Source organism: Martes martes (assembly GCF_963455335.1).
Source record: "Martes martes genome assembly, chromosome: 15".
Taxonomy (NCBI): domain Eukaryota; kingdom Metazoa; phylum Chordata; class Mammalia; order Carnivora; family Mustelidae; genus Martes; species Martes martes.
In genome coordinates, this window is record NC_137903.1 from 2,545,133 (window position 1) to 2,562,749 (window position 17,617).

The 17,617-nt window shown below is 61.1% G+C and overlaps 1 protein-coding gene across 2 annotated transcripts; it reads left to right on the top strand.

Moving 5' to 3' along the window:
* Positions 1-1,293: 1,293 nt before the first annotated feature.
* On the top strand, positions 1,294-16,707 carry LOC308356230 (SLAM family member 9-like). 2 transcript variants are annotated; one of them, XR_013968063.1, is made up of 7 exons: positions 1,311-1,416; positions 4,253-4,645; positions 5,783-6,079; positions 7,465-7,596; positions 8,121-8,253; positions 9,354-9,698; positions 15,426-16,707. XR_013968063.1 is itself a non-coding variant. In XM_080825061.1 (5 exons), the coding sequence occupies exons 1-4, from the start codon at positions 1,344-1,346 to the stop codon at positions 7,551-7,553; spliced, it is 852 nt and encodes a 283-aa protein (XP_080681187.1). In that variant the 5' UTR covers positions 1,294-1,343; the 3' UTR covers positions 7,554-7,596; positions 8,121-8,436. The 2 variants fall into 2 exon arrangements, 1 of the variants encoding a protein (XP_080681187.1); XM_080825061.1 differs by lacking the exons at positions 9,354-9,698; positions 15,426-16,707 and having other exon boundaries at positions 1,294-1,416; positions 8,121-8,436.
* The last annotated feature ends 910 nt before the right edge of the window (positions 16,708-17,617 follow it).

Below are 17,617 nucleotides of genomic sequence, written 5' to 3' on the forward strand. Positions count from 1 at the left end.
AACAGTTCTCACCCTGAGAGGGCTCACCCAGGGCTGGAGCGATGGGACAGGGGCACAGGCGACTTGGTCCCCGTCACCCTGAAGGGACCAGGGGATGAGCTGCCCAGATCTGGACTCTATCGGAGGAGTCTCTGCCCACAAGGCTCAGGGACGGCCCGTGGAAGGGATCTCCCATCACTGGGTGGGAGCGGGGCAACTGGATGAGTGCCGAGGGCTCTCTGGTCTGAGGGGCGCAGAGCAGTTCCGGGGGAGCCCAGACTGGATGCGGTGATCGCTGGAGGCCACACACTGGGATGGGACAGCGGCGGTGACGCGGGATTTCTCAGAGTTCCTTGCTGGGAGTCAAGACCCTGACTCTTGCTCTGCTGGGTGACCTCTGGCAGGAGGACCAAACGCTTAGGACTCGGGTCTCACATCCATAAAATGGGTTCAACAGCCAACAGGCTGACCACCTAGAGTGCGGGGCCCGGGCCAGTCCTGGGGATCCAGCCGGAGGATCTGAGGGTCTGAGCAGCTGAGGGGGAGGGGTCCGGGAAAGGGGCGCTGGCCGGGGTTGGTGGTGGAGCTGCTCCCCTAGGGCCCACAGGAGACCAGGGCTCTTGACGTTAGGGGAACCCATCTGGGAAGAGGAGGCCTGGCCTGACCCTCTGTACGTGGCCGTGAATCTGAGGCCGCTGAGCCTGTGGCCAGAGGCGCGTGTCCCTCTCCAGCCCTGCCTGTGTGTGAGCGAGGACCCAGGCCTGGCAGAGCCTCACAGGGAAGGGGGGCTGTGGGCCCGCTCCTGTGGGGGTGGGATTGGTCCTGTGGGGGGGGGCAAGGCAAGCCCTAAGCTGCAGACAGAGCCCTGGGGACCAACAGTGGGGACATGTCCGTGTGTGCACTAGGGTGTGGGGGTGACACTGTGTCCTTGGCTCTAGGAGATGACTCTGCCTGGCCATTGGCTAACACTGGCGAGCAGGGTGGCCCAGGCTGAGTGGGAGTCCAGGGACAGAGGTCAGGGGTTCTAGGGGTGCAGGCTTGGGGAGGGGAGACCCCCAGGCTGGTTGTGAGCACAGGGACGGGACCTCTCCAGCACCGGGCCTCCTGGAGGGGGGCTGTTCCCACATTTTCTCTACAGTTGTCTCCTGAGGCCCCCCTGCGGGTGCTGAGCTAACATGAGAGACGGGAGCGGGTTACTCTAGGCTGGACGGTGAGGTCCCAGAATGAACAGTCAGTCCCGCCTTGGTGTGGGGAGGAGCTAGGGCTCTTCTCTGTGATGCTTTTCCTCTTTTCTAGCCTTTGCGCTCTGGTGTTTCCTCTGCAACCTCACAGGCCCAGGCGGAGCCAGCAGGGAGGCAGCGGCCATGGGCGCCTGCTCCGAAGACCCCCTCCTGTGCGGGGCCTCCTGGCCCCTGCGATGGACCAGCCTCCTCCTCAGTGAGTGGCCCGGGCCCCCTGGGAGGGAGGCCGCCGGGTGGGCAGGGAGGCAGGAGCTCCCGGGCTGGCCGAGGTCTGTGCTGAAGAACCAGACGGAGCAGGTCCGTGATGACGGAGCACACGCGGTGCGCTGGGTTAGAGCCCCGGGGTGGACGGAGCGAACAAAGGGAGCTTTGGGCTGAGGCCAGGCTGGGAACCCTGACCCGGCTGCCTGGCGGCACGAAGGGAATCCCCTCCCCCCCACCCAGGGCAGTGAGGCCGGGAGAGCCTGGAGTCTCCTGGGGAGAGGATGGAGGAGACACAGGAGCGGTTGCAGGGGACCCGGGGTGGGGATGGCACCCCCCGTGCCGTGCACAGGGGACCGGCAGCCTCTACAGCTTCTGTGAGCAGGAGGGGCCGCCCCAGAGCCCTGTCTGAGCTGGAGGGGCCGCGCTTGTCTGGCTCCTTGGGCAAGAGGAGGCCCCGAATCCAGTGACATTCTGTTTGCAAGGGACGGAAAGGAGCCCCCAGAATTCAAGGGTCTGCGCCCACCTGCTGAGTGTAGGGGTGAGCCCGGAACGGGAGACGGCTGGCCTGGGCTCTGGGTGGGGCAGGGAGGAAGCAGCCAGGGCTCCAAAAAGGGAACTGGAAATACCCTGTCCCCACAAATGCCGGATTTCCTGGTTCTTACTTCGTCAGAGTTTGTCGCTTTGGGTAACAAATGAAATAAGAATAAATGAGAAATGTTTTGTTTGTACTGTTTCGTGTGAGCGCAGCAGCCCCTGTCTGAGCTGCAGGGATCCTAGGAAATTCCAGAATCACGGCGCGTGTGTAAACAGGGCACTGCGTCCTCAGGGACCTTCCCGTCGGCAACACGTGGTGTTTCTCTTCCTTTCAGTTTCATCGACGTGGAGACGTGGGAAATCACATAGTTTCCTACGCAAATGTCTGGGTTGGAAGATGGAGAAAGAAAGTGAGGAAGAAAGAGAGAAACGGACAAAATGTTATGTTGACAGTTGAAAGTCAAATTTCATCTAATTTAAATAAACTCGGACTCTCTTGCTCACGGCCACCCCCGCCCCTGACCTTCTGTCCCTCTTCAGGGTCAGCACCTTTTGCAGATCTGAGCACTGTCGCGTCTTCCTCCCGTCCTGAGTGGGCTTCCAGCTTCCGGGCCGCTCCTTCCCCCCAGCCTGAGGGCTGAGCCTCCTCTGTCCCCGGCTCCCCCCTTTCCTGCAGATGCTGGGTAACCCTCAGGTAGCCCCAAGTCCCCATCCTGCCAAAGCCCGCCGAGTACTTGAGTCCCCTCTCCTGGGACAATATTTGGAGGATGAGACCCCAGACCTGCTAAGACTTTTGACCAGAGAGCAGTGCTGGGAGGTAGGAGCCCTGGGTGGGACAGGGGGAGAGCAGGGGGAGGGCAGGGCCGCTCCGTGCAGGGGAAGCACTGGGCTGAGGGAGGGGAAGCTCCAGGTCTGACTCTCACCCGGGTGACCCGGGACAGGTCCTCCTCCCCCACTCCCCGCCAAGGGAGTCCCTCCTCTGTGAAAGGTCCCTTCTACGGGCCTCCAGCGGTGACACCCTGGGACTGGGGGTCTCCCGTGCTGCACGCAACTTTGCATATTTCTACATACATGAGCTTTGCGTGTGTTGATCTAGGGCGCGAGCCAGGTCACACAGGATAGTGTTTTTCTGTCTTTTAATTCATAAGGGAGCCACCAGGCTCATTTACAAGAGAAGCGGTCATTACAAAATGATATGATAAAATTTTCTCTTATCAGTTTGGCGAAGGGCAGAAAGCTTGATCACTGTGTGTTGTTGGAAAACCTCAGCATTATTGGCGGGAGAGCAGCTGGGGTCGCTCTCAGGAGGGCGATGAGCGGGGTTTGTCAGAGGCTGAGACGGAGCTGCCTTTGGTCTAATCGACCCACTAGTGGGTTACCCCAGTGTCCACACAGCCATGTGTGCTGTCCACACACCTATGTGTGAAGCACATACGTGCACGTTGGGCATGTGCTGTTTCAAGTGATCGCAAACCAGGATTACACACTCACGTGTGACACGTATGTCCTGGGTGTGGTGTCCACACACCCACAGCCGCGGATATGCCCCCCCAGCTGACGTACCTAAGTCCCTGTGTGCAGAGAATCCATCCAACGCTGCTCGGGGCAGTGGTGTCCGCAGGGACAACATCAGTAGAACTGTCCCACGAGGAGGGAGCAAGAGCCCCGTTTGGGCCGTGAGCAGCCGTTCATGACGCACTCCCACGAGGGTAGACCCTGCACACTGGTGGCCAGAGGCTGCCCTCTGTCCCGCCTCAGGACGGTCTCTCCGTGGGGCTGCCCACAACACGGCAGCAGACTTCGTCACAGCGAGCAGGAGACAGGGTCACAGCAGGACAGGGTCACACTCCTGTCGGACCTGCTGTCCCTGAGGGCCGTCTGTCACGTTAGCGGCGCTCTGCTCCTCAGAGGGGAGTCCCCGGGAGCGACCCCCCTCCAGGGGCAGAGCTCACACGGCCTGTGGGCACGAGGGGTCTCTGCAGCCCCGTGAGAACCTGCCTCTCGCAGAAATGCTCTCGGTGTGGCCCCAAAATGTACTCGTGCTTCGGATCCGAGACCTCCTGACATTCGTCCTCTCGCTGTCAGGGGTCAGGACACTGCAGGTGAGCAAGATCCCGTGACCTGTTCAAGGGGACGCTCCCCTGGGACCAGGAGGGATTCCAGCCCCAAACTCATGGCACTCTCCTGCCTTCTCAGGTCAAGGGGGCACATGGATGGGTTTCATGAAGGATTCTAGGGTTTTCTCCTTTATTCCTAATGAAAACCACCCATGTTTTCTGTGTCCTATGCCCTAGGTGTCTGCAGCACTGTGACCCTGAGTCCTGGAGCCCGTGAGTCTGCAGTGGACGATTCCAAAACCCCTGTTACTCTGAAGGGGACTCAAGGAACTCCTGTGTTGTTTCAAGTGATCGGAAATCCAGAATTACCTCCAGAAGTCGAGCTGGAGAAGATGACTTGGGGCGTCGTATCCAGATCAAATTACATAGTCATGCTGCACGTGCTTCCTGGGAGAGACGTTCCACAGTGGGTCAACTTCCAGGAGAAGTTCGAGAAGAGGGTCCATGTGCTCAACACAACGACGCTGAGGATTGACAACCTGACCCTTGAGGACAGTGGGCTGTACCGGGCTCGAGAGTCCTATACGAGAGGAAGACAATATGACCAGGATTTCCACCTGACGGTCTACGGTACGTGGCGGCCCCTCCCCCAGTCCCACAGCTGACCCCCTTCCTCTGTCCCCGGGAGTGTCCGAGCGCCCCGCTTGCAGGATTCATTGCAGACCGCAGCCTTCAGACTCGATCATCTCCCCTGAAATTAGACATCATGTGGTCACCGGGGAATCCAGACATCTCTAGTTTAGCATCAGCTGGTTCTCAGCCTCAGTTCCCCTTTGCCCTGGAACCTAAGATACCTCCAGGCTCTGGGGGTCAACACATGGCCATGGTTGGGGGACACTCGTCACCTAGCAGGATCCGGAATCCCATGTGTGGTTCTCCCGCCCCGTCCCCTTATCCTTCTCAGCCCCAGCCCGAGTCAGCTCACTCACAGACTCCACGGTCCAGCTCTGAACCTCCACGGATGGAGGAGAATTCAGAGGGTCACCCCTCCTCAGACCCTCAGGGAGCAGCTCTCTCTGTGTGCACCCCTCCCCCCTGCACAGGGAGTCGTCCTGCCCCAGAGAGAGGGGACTTTGCACTCCCAGGACCTGGAGATTCCCAAGAGTGACTGTCCATCTGTCCCTTGTCTTCCTGGGTGGACCCCCAGCTCAGTGCCTGTTATAACCACCTTGGAGTGTGCATACCTTGGAACCACCACCGTGTCCCCCACTGCGGTCTCTCCTGGTGGAGCCTGGGGCTGATCTCTGGGCTCCCAGAGCTGCCGGTGGCCGTCTACACCACGGGCTGTGCGGTCCCGGGAACCATCCAAGCAGGAGAAGTAGGGCCATGGCCTGGACTAGGACAAATCCTGTCCCAACTTCTCCTTCTTTTAGGGCACACCCCACTCTCATAGAATTCATGGGTTTCAGGTAGGTGGCTCTCGCATTTATTTTATCGAGGGCAAATTTTAAGACGCAGTCTAGTGAAATCTAGCGAAATCTAGGGAAAAAGTGCTCAGTCTAGTGAAATCACATAGAGCTGAACTCAGTGGCAACTTCCTTATTGGCACCTGCTGTATATTTGGGTCAATTCCCTGTTATTTGTAAAATGCAATCACTGTCCTTAGGGGGAGGAAGCCAGAGCGTCATGGAGAATCTGCAGTAGAGGGAGAAGCTATGATGTTGTCTACTCATGGGAGCCTCTGTCTTCTTGTCCCTTCTGCCCCAGAGCCTGTGCCCCTTCCCCAGATTCGGACCATGATTCTGTCCCTCACACGAGGCTGGTGCAATGTCACCGTGGGGTGTGACCCCACGGGAACCAGGAAGGACCTGACTGTGTCCTGGGAGAGCGAGGGTCTCCCCAGGGAGCTGGAGCAGAGACTGGCCCTAGGACCAGCCTCCAACCCCCGGACCCTGGCTGTGAACCTGCCGCTGAGCCGGCCCAGCCCCAACCTCACCTGTGTGGTCAGCAACCAGGTGGACCAGAAAACTGCCACCCTGGACATTGGAAACGTCTGTGGCCGCGGTGAGTGCACCTACCAGTGGAGAGGGACTCTCCCGCAGCTCAGGGTGAAGGTTCTCGGCTTCTGTCCCCCATGTCTATGTCACCCCCTGCCACCTGGTCACCCCGTCCAGGACTCGGGCAGCACATCCAACCTGCTCCTACCCTTCAGTGTCACTCCCGTGCTGCTCTCCAGCCCTCACCCCTGCTGCTCAAGGCAGCACCCAGCAGGTACCTCTCCCTGCCCTCATCCACCCTTCCTTGTGTGTCTAGGGACGTTTTCAGGAACAGCGAGTTGGGGGTGTCCGTGGTCTGTTCCACACACCTGCTTGCCTGCAGTCCCGATGTGTCCCGCTCTCCTCGGCGGCCAGCCTCTGCTCAGGCCCCTCCCTCTGCCCTCAGCCCTTCCAAGTCGGGAGTGCCCCACTCCCCATTATTCCCATCCAGGGACCCCCTCCCTGCAACTGGCTCCAGGGGCCTGTGACCTGGGCAGTCCCACAGGGCCACGTGCTGGGAGCAGTCCCAGCATGAAGAAAGTTTCCTCAGCCTCGACGGCTCAGGGCCCTGCAGGAGCTGCTGCTGTCCTGCCCTCGCACCTCGTCTCCTCTAAGGAGGGGTCAGTGGCCCCACACTGGGAGCTGATGCTCTGGCCCAGGATTAGTGTCCTGTGCAGCCTGAACCCCTGGTGGGCAGGGGCATGTCTGCTGCTCCTTTGAATGCCTGTCCTAGCCTCGGCCTCAGGCCCGTTGCTCCCAGTCAGCGTGTCCCTGAATGAATGAATGAATGACCTGGTTCCCTGTGAGACCCCTCTCCTTCTACCCCTCATCTGCCAGCTGCTGGAGGGCCTACTGTCTCAGTATCCCTGATCCCAGAGGAAGCTCATGGTTCAGAGACCCACTGGGCCCTCTGGAAAGAGGCTCCTGCCTCCACCCAGCTTCCCTTACCGGGTCCCTCTCTGGCCTGTCCCCGTGGGTGCTGGGGACTTGTCACAGCCATTCCTGGTCATGGCTCTCCATCCTGGCATGCCTCACCCACCCCGAGTATCGGGCAATCTCCTACTCCTCCCTCAAGACCAGGCTTGCCCATCACCTCCTCCAGGAGGCCCTCCCTGATGACCTGGGTACAAGCTGTAAGCTCTAGTGCCCTGGGATGGCTCTGGCTGGCTGCCTCTGGCATGTGCTCAGCCCTCCCCCTGCTGAGGGGCTCCTCTAGGGCGGGCACCATGTCCTGCTCCTCTCAGCACCCTGGCCCGAAGGAGAGCTTGGGAACTGGCTGAGTGAGAGCCGCTGCCATGCTCCTCCCTCTCGAGCTCCTGACCAGGTCCCTTCAGAGTCTCCATGTGCCTGGCAACGGGCGTCCTCATTCTCTGTCGCCTTCACCTTCTTCACTCTCTCTGTGCGATGGGACAGATCCAACTGGAGAAGCCTCTGCTGTCCACGAGGGAGTCATCCCATGGACTGTTGTTTCTGTGCTGGGGGTCCTCGGAGCTCTGCTGTGACTTTGTGTGACAAGGAGGAAGAAGATGATGGAGCCTGGAAGAGGCAGGTTGCACATCTCCATCCCTCCCGCACTGGACCCTGGGCTCCTGTCCTGTATTTCTCTGCCCAGGGGATGTCCCTGCAGGAGGCTGGCTGCTGTGGCCAGGCTGTGAGGGCCACGGAGGGGGAGGGAGGGTACAGGCTTCCAGGGTCAGAGTCGACCTCCATCTGTGTATGACTCAGGGGCAGGACGGCAGGAGGAGCCCAGGGACCCTGATTTTGGCATCTGTAATAGAAAGCAGGTGTCTGGAGACACCGGGGATGGGGATGGGGATGGGGCAGCCTGGGTTCTCCCAAGTCCCTCTGTGCCTGGGTGCCAATCCCAGTCACCTGCAGCTTCTGGCCTCCATGCCTCTGTACCCTTTCTGGACAACGCAGTATCAACTTAAAAAGTCTCCAGGGGTCCATGCAGTGCTGGGCACTAGGGGAGGTCATGCGCAGCCTGTGGGTCTCTGTGGGTCTCTGTGGGTCCCTCTGTGTCTTTTGCATCCCTCAGCTGTTCTAGGAACCCTCCGTCTGCATTCCAGGGTAGGGGAGAACCACATCTAGAAGAGGAGAACTCTCTCACTGCTGTCTACAGTGGGGTGTGCAGGCCAGGCCAGGCCATGACCACGATTTAATGGGAAGAAGCAGGAGATCCCGCCCCATGACCCCTGTCTCGTAAGCATGACGCCCGCAGCTCTCGTCCTGTCTTTTCCACCTCCGATGGCTCTGAGCAGGGACTGGATGGGACCAGGAGTTACTTCTGTGCTAAATCCTTGTGCACAAGCTCCCCGTGAGACACACACAGTGGTAGATCAGGGACACTGAGTAAATAAATTGGTCCAAACCTGTTCCAGGACCACTCAGCCTCTGCGTCGTGACAACCCTAGACGGCCCCCCTGTCCCCCTCATCCGTACGACATCAAACTGCCTTGCAGACCCTCAGCCTCTGGGGCAAACCGTGGAGAATCACCACAACCCCCCGGGCCCGTCCTGAGCACCCCCAACCGTCAGTCCTGCACTGAGAGCTCTTTACAGACATTGTGAATTCGTAATCGTCCCTGCTTGCTGAGGGCGGGCTCTGTGACCCGCACTCTTCAGACCATTCTGCTCGCTGGTAACTCAGTGGGTCCTGGTGGACTCTCTGTGTGGTGGGGATCCTTGTGCCCACTTTACAGACCAGTAGAAGGAGCCAGAAAGGCTGACTCTCCAGGCCGCACGGCTGGGAGCGCCGGAGTCAGGACTCAGCCCAGGGATCGGAGCTCCAGGCCCGTCTCTCCAGGCCTCGGCTGACCGTCCCACGTCCTGGCCAACCTCCTTCTGTCCTGTCCTGCAGGCCAGCGGTCCGGCCTCCTACTGCTCAGCACAGGCAGAAGTTTCCTGACAGTGAGCTTTAACTGACTGCACAGAGTGACACCCGTGTCCCTCTCTCTGCTGTCCCCACGCAGGACACGGAGCTCCTCGGGGCTCAGTGAGGACTTTCCCTGCACTTCAGGGCCCTTCTCTGGGGACGTGGCGTCTCCTGCGTGCCTCTCTCTGGCTCGTCCCCTGACCCTGCCGGCTCCTCCCCTGCAGCCCTCACCCGCTCCCCATGCTGCCCCTGCTCCACACCTGAGCCCGCACGTTGGCCTCACCTCACGGGGACCCCTGGACCTCCAGGAGGTGACCCCTCTGAACTTTTGTTCAGACCTCAGTAGTTTACTTTTGATTGGGGTTTATGTTTTTACATCAACTTTTGATGCTGCTGTTTAACCTCCTTCGTTATTGTCATCGTGCAGAGAAGTCAGGAAGACGTCTGCCGGCTGCCGCCGTCCAGCTTGGCGGTCCCAGGCTGAAGCAGGTGGCTCTCGCTCTGGAACAGGAAGTCAGGCGACGGCAGTGGCTGGGTCGGGCGTCTGCTCAGCGCGGTCCCCGGGCGCCCGGGCTGCCCCATCTTTCTGCTGCACCATCCTGGGCACGGGGTCTTGTCCTCCTGCTTCGTCCTGGTGGTCCCGGACGGCTCTGTCCGCAGACACCAGCCCCCACGGAAGATCGCCAACGAGAGAAGGACGAAGGACAAAGTCTCTGTTGTCGTGAGGCTCTGTCTCTGCGGGACCGAAGGCCCTTCCTCCCGTCCAGCGCAGGTGCCCTACCTCGGGGTCGGCCCCGGGGCAGCCATAGGAAAGACCTGACCCCAGCCCTGAGCTCTCCAGGGGCCTGTGGGGGAAGCTGTGCGAGCAGGGGCCTGTGGGGGAAGCTGTGCGAGCAGCGCCCCCTGGTGGCAGGAGCCGCAGCGACAGCCGCCTGCACCCAGGGCTCCCGGCCCCACCTTGCTGGGCCGCGGGGGGCAGGTCTGTCCTGGACACTAGAAGGGAGGACAGCAGGCCCTGCCCCAGGCGCCGGTGAGCTCTGCTCCGGCCAGAGTCGGGTCTGAGAAAGGCTGTTCAGGAGCCAAGTTCTATTCCAGTGCCCCAGGGCGTGCCTTTCCCCTGTTTTCTCACCTGTCCAGCAGGGGGTGGGTGATGGGGCAGACTCTGAGGCCCTTCTGGCTCTGGCATCCCGGGATTCTAGGTCAGGATGGACCCGATAGGCCCCCTGTTACCTCTCGGACCTCCATCTCCTACCGGTCTACCTGGGCTCATGGACGCTCCAGCCACTCTGACCTCCTGCTCCTGGAACTGGCCAGGCAGTTCCCAGCTGAGGGCCGTTCCACGGGCTGTCACCTGGGCCAGGAAAGCGATTCCCCCAGATGCCCACGGTCACTCCTCACCTCCTTCCAGACTTTTCTCAGAAGTCCCCTTCTTGGGGAACCTGTTCTGACCTCCTGGTGTAACCTGGAAACCACACTCCCAGGCACTGAGCCCCGACCCTGCTCGGTCAGGGATGGAGGAAGGCAGAGGGGTTGTTGGGTGCACTCGTGCGTGTGCATGTGTGCGTGTGTGTGTGTGCGTGTGTGTGCGTGTGTGTGTGCGTGTGTGTGTGCGTGTGCGTATGTGTGTGTGAGCACCTGGAGTGGGGCAGGTGCACAGTAGAAGCTCATGCACTGTTTGTGGAAGGAACGAGTCCACCATCGGGGAGGGTCTGGGTTGGGGGCTGATGGGTCCCCCTAAACAGCTCACACTCAGCGCATGGATGGGGTTGTGCTACTGTGACCATACAGGGGTTCAGGGAAAGGAGCCTGTGGCCCAGGAGCCGCCCCGTGGGGACAGCGAGAAAGAGCGGAGGGCTCGTGGGGAGAACTCAGCACAGCTCGGCGGCTGTCACTCAGGGTGTCCACACACCGACCCCTGATCTACCCTCATCAGTGATTCTCGGTGGGATCCAGGGAGCATCAGCTGTGAGAGATGCTCCTCAACAAAGGGGTGGGGGGCCGAGGTCAGATGAATATGGAAATGCGACAACCACATCCCTCCTGCGATGTTCACCGCCCCAACTCCAGGGGAACATCAGTTTTATCCTTTACTCTGAGATTCACAACATGTATGACCACGGGGTTCAGGTTCCTTCTTCCTTTTTTGGAGCAAAGTTCCTTTGGAGCTCCTGCTAAGTCGGCGTGAGCCATCGCCTACTCAGGGAAATGTCCACTAGAAGAGGAAGCTGAACCCTGAGCCCAGCATCACACTGTGGGGTCCCCACCAGCCTGCAGCGGGTCCTGGGTCTGGGCCTGCTGGGGCAGGGGTGAGGCAGGTGCTCACTGGGGTCAGTGGCGGGTGGGAGCAGCAGCCTTCTCTGGCAGGACCTCTGGGAACCAGGCGGTGGGAGGCCGAGGAGCAGAGCTCAAGCAGGCGCGGCTCTGAGCCGGGACTGGGTCTAGATCACCTTCCCGGGATGAGACCAGACAGGCCTGAGGCCCTTTGTCTGTGGTGATGCCGGTGGGAGGAATCCTGGGTTGCTTCGGGTGCGGTCAGTTACCCACATCGGGGCTTAGTGTCCAGAGGAGAGCTGTCCCAGGTCCACCCCAAAGCGTCTGGAAGCAGAGTCGTCCTCCCATCCAGCAAACGTCCTTCTGCACCCACTCCCTGAAGGGCCCTTGTGACAGCTGAGGACACAAGACGGAACGGGTGTCCTTGGCCTCAGGGGCCTGGATTTCCTACGGAGGCCCCAGACTGCCCCCCAGCAGGACTGGGACACACAGTCTGGGGGGAGGGAGGTGTTGGTCCTGGGAGTGCTGTCCATGTTCATGATGCCCACGGGGCCTGGGACATGTGCTCTGCGAAGACATGAGCCGCAGTGCTCTGCACACAGCAGGCACTCAATAAATGTGCACGGCCTGAAAGATGGCGGGAACACCTGCTCGGGGAATCATGGAGACCGGATGTCCCAGGCCCACAGGGTGTGTTCAGACCCACAGAGAGAATTGTTACAACAGCAGACTGTGGTCTCTGCTTTAGGATACGGGCCCAACTGCTTCAAGGTCCAAATTCAGCAACACCCCGCACAGCCGTCAGTGTCGATTCTCCCCCAGGTTGGGGTGGGGGCCCTGCTCTGTGGCTCAGATCCTGGGAAGCAGGTCCCCCGAGATCTGTCCACCCTGCAGAGTGGGGACAGGGGCCTGACTCCCCTCCTCACTCGATCCACAGCCAGGGCGTCCAGGAAGAGAAAGGGGGGATGAGCTGTGGGATCCTTACGGTGCTGGGGTGGGCCGAGGCCAGCTCTCACGGGGTCTGGAGAATCAAGGGCAGATTCTGACCCCAGGACGGCATCTCAGGGAGGGAGGAGTCCTTCCATCCCTGTGTCGGAAGGTCTTGTGGGTTTGGGCACAAATGGCAACATCTGGTGTGGGGTCCCATGGCTCTGAGTGTCACGGCAGGGGAGGACCCCAGGCCTGAGCCAGGACGGAGCCACTGTGCCAAATGGTGATGGTGGCAAGGGCAGGGCTCTGCTCTCACACCAGCCCCAGGTGGGACGCCACCTTCCTGGCCTGGTTTTTCTCGGATTGCTGTGTCTGGCACCAGGCCAGGGGGATCCCACAGGTCCTCAGGCCCTCACCCCCAGCTGCAAGGTCGGAACACACATCCCTCAGTCATCCCATATTTGGTCCAGCGCCCACGGGAAGTAGTGCATTTCTTGTTCCTCACCTGTCCCTTCCCACCCGATGGCCACAATGAGATCATTCATTCCCTAGGGTTCATGGGATTGGTCTCTGGTGGGGGAAGAATCCAGTGTCCACGTTGGCAAAGATGTGATTCACACTGACGTGTTCTCACTGCACGTGGGCTTCAGGCTCCTGTGTGGAAAACCTGACTGTGCCTGGGTGAGGGAGGGCATTTCTCCTTCAGGGGCTGCCTGTCCCCAAGGTCACTTCTGCTTCTCTGAGAGCAAATGAAGGGAAGGGAGAGGCAGGAGGGGTGCCCCTGGGAACTTGGTCTAGTAGGAAATCGAGCACGTTCCTGATGCACATCTCTCCCCCAAGGGCATTCTGGAGTCTCCTGGAGCACGGGTGAGCTCACCGGTCCCGCACAGGCCCAGAGACTTGCCCAGTGACTCCTTCAAGTTCCACGTCCCCGCTGTGCTGAGAGCTGAGGGCTTGGGGCCATCTAGCCGTGTGTCCTGGGACAGGCAGGGAAGGCGTGAGGAAGAGAGATTCAGCCCCACCTTGTCTGGTCCGAGAGCCCGAGCCCCCCCGAGCTCCCCCGGCCGCAGACGGACACCCTGCATCTCCAGGAGGGTGTCCAGCCTGAAGCCCAAGGTCAGCACAGAAGCCTCGACACAGCACGTGTCCTCGGGCTCAAGGTCACGAGTGCTCTGCCCACCAGGGAGCTGTGTCCAGGCAGGATGGAAGTTCCCAGAACAGTTCGAGTATGGGAGAACAACCCCCACCCTCCCCCGGGGCTGGAGGTCTGTCCTCTGTGTGACTCAGCCAGTGCAGGGGGTGGATGTGGTCAGCAAATGGCCGCCGTGGACCCCAGAGGCTGCAGAGTTATAACCATAGGCCTGGTGTCCTCTGCCTGTGGGTGTGAGACAGGAGAGAGGCTGCCCTGGGTCAGGCCTGGCCTCCCTCCCGCTCAGTGTGGCTTCTCAAGGTCTGCAATGAACTCGATTCTGGAATACCAGTGGCCTAGGAGGTCTGAGACCTGGGCCTGGCTCTGCCCCATCCCGGCGTCCAGACCGGGGGCTCATCAGATCACCTACGGGTCCTGACTTTGCTCATCTGTGACATGGACGGTAACCCTGAGCCCCGCTGCCCCCCACAGGGAACGAGCTTGGGAACCACAGAGACCTGGACACACAGAGGACTGGTGACCTGGGCTGTCTTGCTGCACAGGGCGGTGGGAGGGGACAGAGATCTGTGTCCGCAGGTGTAGAAAGTCCTGGGGCTGCCCCGGCATGGAGTGTGTGCAGGCTGACCCTCTGGGGTCCCGGCCTGCAGCTGCTGGGGGCTCCCTCCTGGGCCCTGCGCCCCACCCGAAGGTGGGGTTTGCATAAGCAAACAGTTCTCACCCTGAGAGGGCTCACCCAGGGCTGGAGCGATGGGACAAGGGCACAGACGACTTGGTCCCCGTCACCCTGAAGGGACCAGGGGATGAGCTGCCCAGATCTGGACTCTATCGGAGGAGTCTCTGCCCACAAGGCTCAGGGACGGCCCGTGGAAGGGATCTCCCATCACTGGGTGGGAGCGGGGCAACAGGGCAGTGCCGAGGGCTCTCTGGTCTGAGGGGCGCAGAGCAGTTCCGGGGGAGCCCAGACTGGATGTGGTGATCGCTGGAGGCCACACACTGGGATGGGACAGCGGCGGTGACGCGGGATTTCTCAGAGTTCCTTGCTGGGAGTCAAGACCCTGACTCTTGCTCTGCTGGGTGACCTCTGGCAGGAGGACCAAACGCTTAGGACTCGGGTCTCACATCCATAAAATGGGTTCAACAGCCAACAGGCTGACCACCTAGAGTGCGGGGCCCGGGCCAGTCCTGGGGATCCAGCCGGAGGATCTGAGGGTCTGAGCAACTCAGGGGAAGCCCAGTGGTCAGGGAAAGGGGCACCGGCCGGGGTTAGTGATGGAGCTGCTCCCCTAGGGCCCACAGGAGACCAGGGCTCTTGACGTTAGGGGAACCCATCTGGGAAGAGGAGGCCTGGCCTGACCCTCTCTGTACGTGGCCGTGAATCTGAGGCTGCTGAGCCTGTGGCCAGAGGCGCGTGTCCCTCTCCAGCCCTGCCTGTGTGTGAGCGAGGACCCAGGCCTGGCAGAGCCTCACAGGGAAGGGGGGCTGTGGGTCTGCTCCTGTGGGGGTGGGATTGGTTCTGTGTTGGGCAGGGCCCACCCTAGGCTGCAGACGAAGCCCTGGGGACCAGCAGTGGGGACATGCCGTGCGTGCACTGGGGGTGACACTTCCCAGGAGTGCTTTGTTTTGGGGCTCCTAGCTTCTCACTGTGACACCTGACAGTGAGGTTCCTAGAAAATCAGAAAGGAAATGTGTCTCCTGAGATGGTATAAAGACAGAGGACAGGCCCAAAGCAGGAGAGGCCCCGTGTCCTTGGCTCTAGGAGGGGACTCTGTGCCTGGCCATTGGCTGACACTGGCAAGCAGGGCAGCCCAAGCTGAGTGGGAGCCCAGGGACAGAGGTCAGGGGTTCTAGGGGTGCAGGCTGGGGATGCGAGACCTCCAGGCTGGCTGTGAGCACAGGGACGGGGCCTCTCCAGCACCGGGCCTCCTCGAGGGCGGCTGTTCCCACATTTACTCTACAGTTATCTCCTGAGGCCCCTGCAGATGCTGAGCTAACATGAGAGATGGGAGTGGGTTACTCTAGGCCCCAGTGAGGCCCCAGGACTAACAGTCAGCCCAGCCCCTGGGGTGCGGAGAAGCCTAAGGGCTCTGGTGAGTGAAGAAGCTTTCCTCCTCCTCTTACGTCTGTATTCTGGATGTTTCCCTGAAGCAGAATCGGTCCACGCTGAGCCAGCAGGGAGGCAGCGGCCATGGGCGCCTGCTCCGAAGACCCCCTCCTGTGCGGGGCCTCCTGGCCCCTGCGATGGACCAGCCTCCTCCTCAGTGAGTGGCCCGGGCCCCCTGGGAGGGAGGCCGCCGGGTGGGCAGGGAGGCAGGAGCTCCCGGGCTGGCCGAGGTCTGTGCTGAAGGACCAGACGGAGCAGGTCCGTGACGACGGAGCACACGCGGTGCGCTGGGTTAGAGCCCCGGGGTGGACGGAGCGAACAAGGGGAGCTTTGGGCTGAGGCCAGGCTGGGAACCTGACCCGGCTGCCTGGAAGGGAATCCCCTCCCCCTCCCTGGGGGTGAGGCCGGGAGACCCCGGAGCCTCGTGGGGAGAGGGGTGGAAGAGACACGGGAGCGGTTGCAGGGGACCCGGGGTGGGGATGGCACCCCCCGTGCCGTGCACTGGGGACCGGCAGCCTCTGCAGCTGCTGTGTGCAGGAGGCGCCGACCCGAGCCCCTGTCTGAGCTGGAGGGGCCGCGCTCGTCTGGCTCCTTGGGCAAGAGGAGGCCCCGAATCCAGTGACATTCTGTTTGCAAGGGACGGGAAGGAGCCCCCAGAATTCAAGGGTCTGCGCCCACCTGCTGTGTGTAGGGGTGAGCCCGGAACAGGAGACGGCTGACCTGGGCTCTGGGTCGGGGTGACCTGAGGCGGGGGAGGGGGGCAGGAGAGGAGCAGAGAGGGCTCCAAAAAGGCAACTGTACCACTGTGTTAACCAGGGCCCCACTTTCTGGTTCTTACGTCATCGGGATCCATGTGCTTCTGTGTAACATATTAAATAAGAACAAAGGAGAAAACTCTAAGATCCTCCGAACTGTGAATTCTGAGGAGGGTAGGGGAGGCTGTTACTGTCTGTAATGTTTGGTTCGAGGGAAACACCCCTCCCTGGGCCACAGGGATTCCAGGAAGTTTCTGGAATCAGAGGACGTTTGCAAACAGGGTCTTTCCTCATCAGAAAATGAGCCTGGCACGGCGCGGAGACCACGTTAGCAGGTCCCGTCCCGTCTGCGCGTGCGCTTTCTCCACTTTGCCTGCTTTGCTGAGCTGGAGACCCACGGGAAGTGACACGGTGTCGTCCATAAACACCGAGGCTGGAAGATTGAGAAAGAAAGCGAAGAAGGGAGGGAGGGAATGAAGGAAGGAAAACAGAGACATGGACAAAACGTTACGTTGATGGTGGGAAGTTAAGTTTCATCTTATTTAAATAAACTCGGACTCTCTTGCTCACACCCACCCCGCCCCTGACCTTCTGTCCCTCTTTGGCGTCAGCACCTTTTGCAGATCTGAGCACTGTCGCGTCTTCCTCGCGTCCTGCGTGGGCTTCCAGCTTCCGGGCCGCTCCTCCCCCCAGCCTGAGGGCTGAGCCTCCTCCCTCCCCGTTCCCCCCTTTCCAGCAGGCGCCTGTTAACGCTCAGGTAGCCCCGCGTCCCCACCCCGCCAAAGCCCACCGAGTACTTGAGTCCCTTCTCCGGGGATAATAGCTGCGGGGTGAGACTCCAGATCTGCTCAGAGTCCCCTGACCAGACCGCAGTGCTGGTTGGAGGCAGGAGCTCTGGGCAGCGCAGGGGAGGCGGGGGGGGGCGGGGGTGCAGAGGATGGGGGGGCAGGATGAGTGGTGTAGGACAGCTTCCTACAGGGGAGGCAACGGGCTGGAGGAGAGGGAGGCCGGGGCCAGGTCTGGATCTGCCTTGTGTGACCTAGACCAGTCCCCCTCCTGCCCTCGAGGGAGCTCCTCCTCTGTGAAAGGTCCCCTTGAAGGTCCTCCAGCTGTGACATCCTGGGATTGGGGGGTCTCCCCCTGGACAACTGTCCTGTGGCTTCTCCGAGGCCTCTGCTCCATGTCTCCCTCCTGTCCTGCCCTCGTCCTGTGTCCTGACGGAGACGGACAGCCCGGGAGCCTGCTTGGGCCCTATCAGAACCCAGATCCCAGGACTACCCGTGGTCACCTCCTCCGCCCTCCAAGCGGGGAAGGATGCATCTTCGAGGCTCCCTACAGTCCTCGGGCCTCTGCTGTCTCTGTCTCTGCTCCTGAGTGTGGTCTGCAGAGCTCCCGTCCCGGTGTGTGGACCCCAGTGTGCACGGCCCGCTCAGGACAGCGACCTGCGGCGGCGGCGGGGGGTGGCACGGAGTAGCCGCTCAGGA